An 8919-nucleotide genomic window follows, 5' to 3' on the forward strand; every position below is an offset into this window, starting at 1 on the left:
GAAATTTGAGGAGTGATGGAATGATATCTTAAAGCCTCAGTCGGAGCCTACAGGTGGATGCTGGGGTGGAGGTGGGGATGAGCGAGAGTGCAGAACTGGTGCAGGTCAGAGCTGTCGATGAAAGAGAGAAAAGGTAGGGAGTGGAAATCTTACAGCTTTAATAGATGGCTAACTGGAAGGTAGGTGTTGTGATTGTTGAGAATGATGCATGTCAAGTGTGGAATCAGTGTAGCTCGAGTTGACTGCCTGAATCATCTCTCAGGTGTCGCCTCATATACGGATAGTCCCGGAAATATGATATCAGTTCTTCAAGGTTATAACACTTAAAGAACTGAAAAAAATATATACAGTGTATATATATGTTTTTCACAAGTTGAATTTCCACAGAGGCTACAAACCTTTTGAAGAAACTCAAACTTGTTTTTGCGCTCACGATTTAATGTTTGTAGCACTTAGAGATGTGTTTTAAATGTAAAATTAGTGATGTAGTATACGCAGGTACCCACTTATTGTTCAGTCTCCATAGAAGGTATACCCACTTAATCCCCTCGGATTCACACCAATGATTGACTCACAGTATTCATTAGTATGCTGCAATTGTTTTTCCTAGGATGGTGAAGGGATGACTCTCCCTACTCCTTCTATAATTAGCTAGTACACACTACAGGTGGCTGTGGCTCAGTTGGTAGAGTCGCCGTCTCTCAACTGGTAGGTAAAGTGTGTTATTAACAATATGTATCATTATTATTAAAGGGGTGGGGTCTTAACTAAGTACCATTTATATTACTTAGCAAAAAAAAAAAACGTTTAGGCTGTGATGCTTTCATGAAATCGAAAGACTGGTTGTGTAAGAGCTTGTAATCGGAGCATCTCCTTTGCTTTGTTATCATAGCCAACATTTTTACATGTTCATATATTCCTTTTCAATGTGTTTTTAAAAGAATGCTTTATTACTGTAAATGAGGGCAGGGGATTCAGGCTGCCTTTATCATTTAGATTGTATTACCGCTAAATATGTTTGTGTGGGGATATTTGCATTGACTGTCATGTAAAAATTGTAATAGGCATCAGTCACTTTATTTTGTCTTATGGTATGTATAACCTGTTTCATGGTAACATGCACCATGTCGATAACAGCTTTACGTTAAAGTTATCACAAGTCAATTTCAACCCAAGAAAGATGATAAGCAAATGGTTTTCTATTTAACTTCAGTGCAGTCATTTGCATAGACTGCACTGTGAGTGAAACCTTTTACTTTTACTTCTCTACATTTGAAAGACAAATATCAGACTTTTGGCTCCACTACTCATCTATGAATCTTCTCGTTACTCTGGAGTCAGCTGATGAATTTTCTTATCAAAATCAGATCTGAAAGACATTAAACTGTGTCTGTTTAGGTCTGCGTGTGGTTTCTCTAAGGGCCGTGCCTGTATGTTAAACGTCTCTGTGGTTGGAAATTGAGCAAACGCAGAGAAAACGTCTCTCAGAAGAGATCAGGACTTCAGTGGAATGGAGAAGTTGTCACAGAGGCCCTTTAAAAAAATGTAACTTAAATGCTGTGTGCTAAAACCGCTGAAGTGAGAAAAACAAAGGGAGCTTTAGCAGCACGCCCCATGAATAAAATATGCTGCACAGTTACACAGTTCAAAAGGCCTTGCACCAACAGAAATGACTGTTTTAAAGAATGTATTTCTGTGTAAGGCCTGGCTGACATTGTCCACACTCATCAGGTATTTTTGGTTGCTCCTTTTGCTTTTGTATTTGTTTATTTACTTTGTAAAGGAACAAACATGAAGAAGTTGCCATGTTTGGATCTGAATAATCAAGACACACTTTTTCCCCCACAATTGTTGATGTCGTTTTTTTAACTCGATAATCGATCCATGAGTATAAAAAAAATCAGCAGACTAATCCATGAATCCATTAAACAATAATTACATAAAGAAGCCATTAACCTTACTTATGTGATATACTCTTTTCTGCTTTATACTCTTTTCAGTTCATTTGGCTGGTGTTACTTTGGTTTCAGAAACATTTGTATGAAATGAATCTACAAAAAAATGAGAAGACTTCATAGTTATAAAATCTTATTTAACATTTCAGAGTAATGACACTGAATATGAGTTCTTCATCTTCACATCTTTTTATTATCTGTTTGTGCCTTGCAGTTGTTGTCAAACAGCTCCCCTACTGGTTGATTGGAGAACTGCTGGAGGAATTGTCCCACTCCCTCCAAAGTGAGCGTCTCCACCTTGTTCTCCTCCGTGTTCCTGGCTGTCGCAGCTCCGCTCTGAACGGGTCTGTCGTTGTTGTCCACACAGCAGTAGGCATTCCACAGGTAGTCGGGGATGTTGACCCGCTTCACATTGTTTTTGATGATCCAGGTGTCTGCTGAGGGAATGGCACCAACCAGCACGTAGGCCTTGGAGCAGTTTTCCTTGAAGAGGTCGGTGAGCTGGGTCTCATGGATCCTCCAGGAGTTCTGGTTCAGCTTTGGGTTCTGAGGAACCACGTTGGTCAGTGTGAAAGTGGCATTTCGGCTTGGGACTGAAACAGAGGAAAAGAGAGGAATATGCAAAAACTAGTACTACTATTGTATTGCGTCACAGCTTAAAAAGTATTGTGAGAACCCTAGTGTAAACCTCATGCCACCCTTGTATAATTTAGTGGCCCAGTTAAAAAGAAAAGTCTGGATCCAGCCCTGCTACTGGACAAAGAGAACACTTTTGTGATAGCTCTGATTATAAGAGGTGTGTACACAGCTCTGAAATAAGAACTTTGTCTGGTTGCTACTGCCACCTGCTGACACCAACTTTCCACTACCTGCATGGTGTCCGTTGGGGTTGAGGTGACCACGATCAAAGCCAGAGTGTTTGTAGTCCTCATCCAGAGCCTGTTTCTCTCCTAGGTAGACCCCAGGGTGGTCTTTACCCAGCCAGTAGCCATCCTTCATCTCTGCTTGCCATGAAATGTTAACCAGCTATAAGACACATCACAAACTGTGATTGGTTGATTTCTTTCTACACATCAGTGAATCAGCACTTTTCACACTGGCTGATGATTTAGATCATGTAAATACTGTATATGCACATAATCAGTGTTTTATAAAAACCAACCTGAGGCTCCACAAACCAGCGTCTCTCTCGGCCTCCTCCATTACTGGGCTGGAATTGATAAGCGGAGTAGACAGCGATACGATGGTTTGTGTCGTACAGTGTGGCAAAGTGGTACCTAATGGTGCAAAGATACCCTGTTGTGATTTGTAGTTAAGCAGTGGAGGCATGTTACAACCATAAACTGTAAATATTAATGGATGAAGCCTGAGTGACGTCACCCATCTGCTCCTGCAGGGGGCGGTGGAGGGTTATTGGCATCAGCCGCAATGTTGGAAATGCTGTCTCAGCCTAACTTTCAGACAACCTGACAGGCTGAGAGCTGGAGTTGAGGAGGATTTTAATTCTGAAACTTTACAATTTGCCACTTGAAGCTGCTCTGGTGGATCTGCTGCAGCCCTGTAGTCTCTGTCTATACTTGCAGAAAGACTGAGGAGCAAGTCTGTTAAAGGTCACATCCTCCTCCTCTTCAACCAGTTTAAATAAGTCTCAGAGCTCCCCAAAACATGTCAGTGACGTTTCTTGTTCTAAATCCACTCTGATCCTGTATTTGATCATGTCTATAAACCCCTCTATTTGATTATTCTTTGTTAAAAACTGTGTGTCACTGGTGTTCATGACAAGGTTTCTTTTGTACCAGATATTTCTGATCCAGAAATCTGATTAAGTCATGAGTCAATAAAATAGTATTTATGACGCTTTATTACTTCTGATAAATATTGTTCTCGCCCCACCAATAGAATCAGGACATAGCTTGGTTCCATTGACTTTTTAAAACATATCATAGATATTTATATCCCACTTTCATTCCCTTTTTTCTTTACCTGTTGACAAAGCGCTGACAGAGACGGGCAGCACCAGGTGTAGAAGCCCCCCACTCAGGCACCTTGTCTTTGTAGAAGTACTTCATGCATTCTGGTTCATCCTGGAATAAAAAGAAACATTTTACACTGAACCCCGAGGGAACCTTGTAACTTAACATAACAAAGAGTAACTTAACCTTAAAGTTTTCAAGAAACTGAAGATACCAACCTCAAAACGTTCCACAACATCTGCATGAGCAGAAAAGAGGAGCGAGAGGAACGTACACAAAGTCACTGAGATATGCATCCTCACTAAAGCACTGCTGATGATCCTTGAGCAAAGAAATCAAATCAAACACAGTTACACATTGAAGACTGATGAATAAATGGTAAATGGACTTGAGCTTGTGTAGTTCTTTTCTAGTCTTCTCATTACTCAAAGTGCTTTTACACCACAGGTCAAACCTACACATTCACACACTGATGGTAGAGGCTGCTGAGTAATGAGTCCATCAGTATTAATTAATCATTCATACACTGTCGACAAGCCTAATGTCCTGACTTGTGTGTCTTCTGTGGATGGTTGTGGTAGTTTTTCCTTTGTAGTTAAATTCTTTTTTTTACATTGTAAGATGTTTACTTTTTTGCGCCCTTTTGGTTCTCGTGCCTGAAGTATCTCATATAACTACGGTGGCTGGGAAGTGCAGTGGTTAGTGCGCATCTCATGTATGGAGGCTGTTGTCTCAAGCGGGCGACCCGGGTTCACTTCTCACCTGTGGCTTCTTTCCCGCATGTCATTCCCCACTCTCTCTCCCTGATTTCCGACTCTATCCACTGTCCAATCTATCCGTTAAAGGCACAAAAAGCCCAAAAATAAATCTTTAAAAATAAAAAAAACTCAAATCACAAAGTGTGAAACACTTTCACAAAGCTTGAGACAAATTTACATTTTGGAAACTTTTTTTTATATCTTATAAAACAAAACTACAAAAGAAAAACACCTTTAGCATTCCCCAAAGACATTTACAAATGACAGATTCTTGACAGGAAGGGAAAGTACTAAATGCCGGAAGTGAGCAGTCTTTTAGTTTGTTTTAGCCATAGTGATACTGAATATAAATGTTTTATATATATGTACAGTATATCCATTGCCAGGCAAAGATTCTGTCATTTGTAAATTGGTTTGGGGACTTGTACGTTTGTCTCAGCGCTAATTTTGTTTTATAAAATGTAAAAACGTTTTCCAAAAATGTGAATTTGTCTCAAGCTTTCTAAAATTGTTTCACACATTGTCGTTTCAATTTTGCACTTCCCAGTCACCGTATTACAAAAATAAATCTTAAAATGAGAATAAAAACTGAACTAAAACTGAACATTTCACACAATATAAACTAAACTGACAAACCAGCGTTCAGAACTTATTCAAACTGAAATTAAGAACAAACAGTCAAAATTAAAATACTAATGTAAAATCTAAAAGTCTTATTACCTTGGTATGCTTACTGTAAAAACAGCTTGAGCCTGCACACTGCAGAGGCTCAGTCTGTTTGTACCATCTGTGTCTGAATGTTTGTGTTTCCACTCACCTGCTGGAGCACCTGTCCACTGCCACGGTCTGCTCCCGAGCACAAACCGGCTTTTATAAGTCACTTCTCTTCACCTCTCGACCCCGCTTGCTCTCTCCTTTTTTTTCTTCTCTTGACCTCATGTTAACGTGTGATTTTTTGTGTGGGATGACACAGGATTGGATCACCACATTTGTATCACCAAGAGACAGAGAGTAAGAAGCACATGATGTGGAGAAAGCGTCATGGACAGAGCTCTTTTTATGAATGTGACAGACATGAGAGAACAGCCTGAATGTGAAGAGGAGTTCATTTAAAGCTCCTGTGTGGAGTTTTAAGTTGGTAATCAAACAGACTGACATTAATCAAGATGGCGCTTTATGACCTCTGGAAGAAAACAACACCCCTAGCATTAAGACTGATCATTTCTATACAGTGTTTTCAAAGCCTGTAAACGCTGCTGCAGGGTGGGTGTCAGACAGCCTTTTTGTTAAGACACTAAATACTAAGATGGATGGACTTTTCTATGACACCGCAGGTCACACCTAAACATTCACACACTGATTATAGAGGCTGCTATGTTAAGTTTCCATCAGTATTAACAGTTCATACACATTCATACGCCGCCGTGTACTTGGGGTTAAGTGTCTTGCCCAAGGACACATCGGGCATGTGACTGCAGGAGCTGGGGATCGAACCCACGACTTTCCAGTTGAGACATGTGAAGGACGAATTCAGAAAAGACATATACATTTTGGTTTTGTCCACAGGGGGGCGCCAGAACTGACACTAAAAGAAAGTTCCTCACAGGAGCTTTAACTTAATAACTTTTTCTCTGTTACATTTGTTGTTGTCGTGGGTAACTTTTAACCCAATAAAACAAAATCAAAATGATTGTGTGTTGGAGCGCACCCCATGTACGGAGGCTGTAGTCCTCCAAGCAGGTGGCCCGGGTTCAGATCCGACCTGTGGCTTGTTTCCCGCATGTCGTACCCAACTCTCTCTCTCTCTCCCTGATTTTTCAACTCTATCCGCTGTCCTGTCCCTCCAATAAATGCGCAAAAAGCCAAAAAAGAAATCTTAAAAAAATTAATTACAGTGTGTTCTTACAGGCGACTAAAATTGTGATATTATTGATGGATTTAAGGAATACAGAAGAAATATTCTGTATATAAACTAATTGCAAGAATCTCCACCTTTAACAGCTATACTATTAAAATGATTTGTGCAGTAATCCATTAATAATTATGATCCAATAACATGATGTACATCATTATGAAAGTTAAAAAAAAAATTGCTTGCTGTGCAATTCATTGTCTAACTCTTCATGAAATTAAAAATATTTCTGAGCCATAGCTGGACATTTTTAGTGAATGTGTAATACCTTGAGGGTGGGGGGGAATCATCTCCACAGTGAGTATAAGTCAGACAGGGAGTAGCAGCTACAGTATGTGGTGACTTATGATCATCTGAGCTGAATGATATCAGCACGTTTAACTATAGTCGCTGCATTGACTCAGGCAAAAGTCCTCTGACGTTCATTCCTGAGTCTGACACAAAGATTAGCTCATTTATCATTCACAACAACCTGCAGCAGCGTTAAGTTGTGTAACGCCTCACCAGGATATCTCTCCATGTGTGGTTCTTCCCACGAGCTCAGGCTCACATGTGGAGCTCTCCCTGCCGTCCGTCTTACATCTACTTACACTTATTTTTTAAACATGTTTAAGTAGGTTTTAAATAGTTTCTTCTCTTATGTGTTGTTTCTTGTAACATCTGTTTTGTAATCTGTGTGTCATGATGGATGTCAATCTTGCTGCCTGCAAAAAAACAAATCTACCTACAGGTACAAATGAAGTCACCTGAACCTGAAGCAAGCAATCAATCATTATTTGTAAAGCGCCAATTCATAACAAGTGTTATCTCGAGACGCTTTACAAAGGAGCATATGGGATGATATGCATGCAGGATTTCTCCTCTGTATTCCTCGCGTTCTTGTTGTCCACACTTCCTTGCAGCTGAGGTGGAGGTCGGAGCAGGCCGTGCATGAATGTGGACGGTAGTGGTTTAGGAGACGATACAGTCTGATGGTGGAGGCTGGGTGTCAGGTGGTGGTTAGGACGATTGGATCCACCTCAGTAGACTGAACATTTTTTCAGTATGGTTTGGATGCATTCTTTCAGGAAATTAGTTGTATTTTAACACCCACAATACTGTGCGAAATTAAATGTAAAATGTCACTTCCTGTGCGCCTCCAAATCAAAACAAACGAGGATGGATGGTTCGGATAACGGGCCTTTCAAATGTTAAGTTGTTAAATTGTTTCCATGCAATGTGAAGTTTTGGATTATTTTCTGAGTGATTGAGCATATCATGTCTGAGCTGGCGTGTCAATAACATGAGGCGGGCTGATGACTCCACTTCCACCCTGAATGAATCAGACCAAGTAGGAACAAATATCTGCCTACTGAACAGGAGGTCCTTACAGGATACAGCACGGAGAGAAGGGACTGTCTACTGTCAGACTGTGTGAAAACATCAAAAGACCACAAACACACTGAGGTAATCGGGGAACACATTTACAAAGGCGAGAAAAATACAGAAAGACAGGAAGCAAAACTCTACATGGGAACTCCAAAATAAAAGAGAAAAACCTACTGATTAAACTTGGAAAAATTAATTTAAAAATACACACAAGGGATAGAGAAAACATTTAAAACCACATGTGGGAATAATATAATAAGAAGGCGGGAGAAACACAAGGGTGCTGATATTAGAAAACAGGAAATAATATCAAAACACTGAATTTGTTGCATTTGTGTTTTTACATAGTAATTGACAAATCAACATCTTTTAACGATATTAGTTGTTTTTTTCAGGCTGGTGGATTGCAGAGAAAGAAACAGGGAGCATTAGAGGGAAGATAAAGTGGGGGAGCTTTTATTTAATCAGCCTCGTATTTTCCCATTACTCTGCTGACATTCAGTTTGTCACATTAACCAATCAGCATAAATCCCTCCGTACATGACTGCAGCACAGAACAAGATGTTGTGCCGAGGGTTATTAAGACAATAAGTTAATGAAGAAGTTAATGATGCTCTTCTACATAAACTACTAATACTGCTAGTTTGCTATTTTCACTGAGAGGAGGTATCCACTAAAAGAGACCCGTAGAACACTTTGAATGCTTTTGATTCAATTAAAAACTTAATTGGGAGATGGGCGCTGGATAGTTATGGTTATGGGTTATGTCGTGTGCTGCAGAGGCTGTAGTCCTCATCTCAGCGGCTGTGGGTTTGAATCTGACCCCCGCCGTTTGCTGCATGTCGTCCCCCTCTCCATCTCCTCACAGCATTTCCTGTCTCTCTTCAGCTGTTCTACCTAATGAAGGCAAAAAACAAGGAGGAAATGTTTCCTGGACGACGTGCACACCCAGA

At 40.2% G+C, this 8919-nt stretch overlaps 1 protein-coding gene across 2 annotated transcripts; it reads right to left on the reverse strand.

The window, feature by feature from the left end:
- Window positions 1–2125: 2125 nt before the first annotated feature.
- Window positions 2126–5634, reverse strand: si:dkey-243k1.3 (endonuclease domain-containing 1 protein-like). 2 transcript variants are annotated; one of them, XM_020644387.3, is made up of 6 exons: window positions 5504–5634; window positions 4147–4249; window positions 3939–4039; window positions 3118–3232; window positions 2825–2981; window positions 2126–2548 (listed from the first exon to the last, which is right to left on the reverse strand). In XM_020644387.3, exons 2-6 carry the CDS (start codon window positions 4222–4224, stop codon window positions 2136–2138), a joined length of 864 nt encoding a protein of 287 aa, XP_020500043.1. In that variant the 5' UTR covers window positions 4225–4249; window positions 5504–5634; the 3' UTR covers window positions 2126–2135. The 2 variants fall into 2 exon arrangements, with proteins under 2 accessions (XP_020500043.1, XP_020500044.1); XM_020644388.3 differs by lacking the exon at window positions 5504–5634 and adding an exon at window positions 5407–5490.
- Between the last annotated feature and the right edge of the window lie 3285 nt (window positions 5635–8919).

This window comes from Labrus bergylta, chromosome 11 (assembly GCF_963930695.1).
Source record: "Labrus bergylta chromosome 11, fLabBer1.1, whole genome shotgun sequence".
Lineage (NCBI taxonomy): Eukaryota > Metazoa > Chordata > Actinopteri > Labriformes > Labridae > Labrus > Labrus bergylta.

Excerpts from the sequence above, each read along its gene's own strand:
- si:dkey-243k1.3 (XM_020644387.3), bottom strand. The coding sequence starts at position 4,224 with ATGCATATCTCAGTGACTTTGTGTACGTTCCTCTCGCTCCTCTTTTCT. Across the intron at positions 3,233-3,938 it reads TGTCAGCGCTTTGTCAACAG|GTACCACTTTGCCACACTGT; the intron begins GTAAAGAAAAAA and ends TTGCACCATTAG. Across the intron at positions 2,982-3,117 it reads GCTGGTTTGTGGAGCCTCAG|CTGGTTAACATTTCATGGCA; the intron begins GTTGGTTTTTAT and ends TGTGTCTTATAG.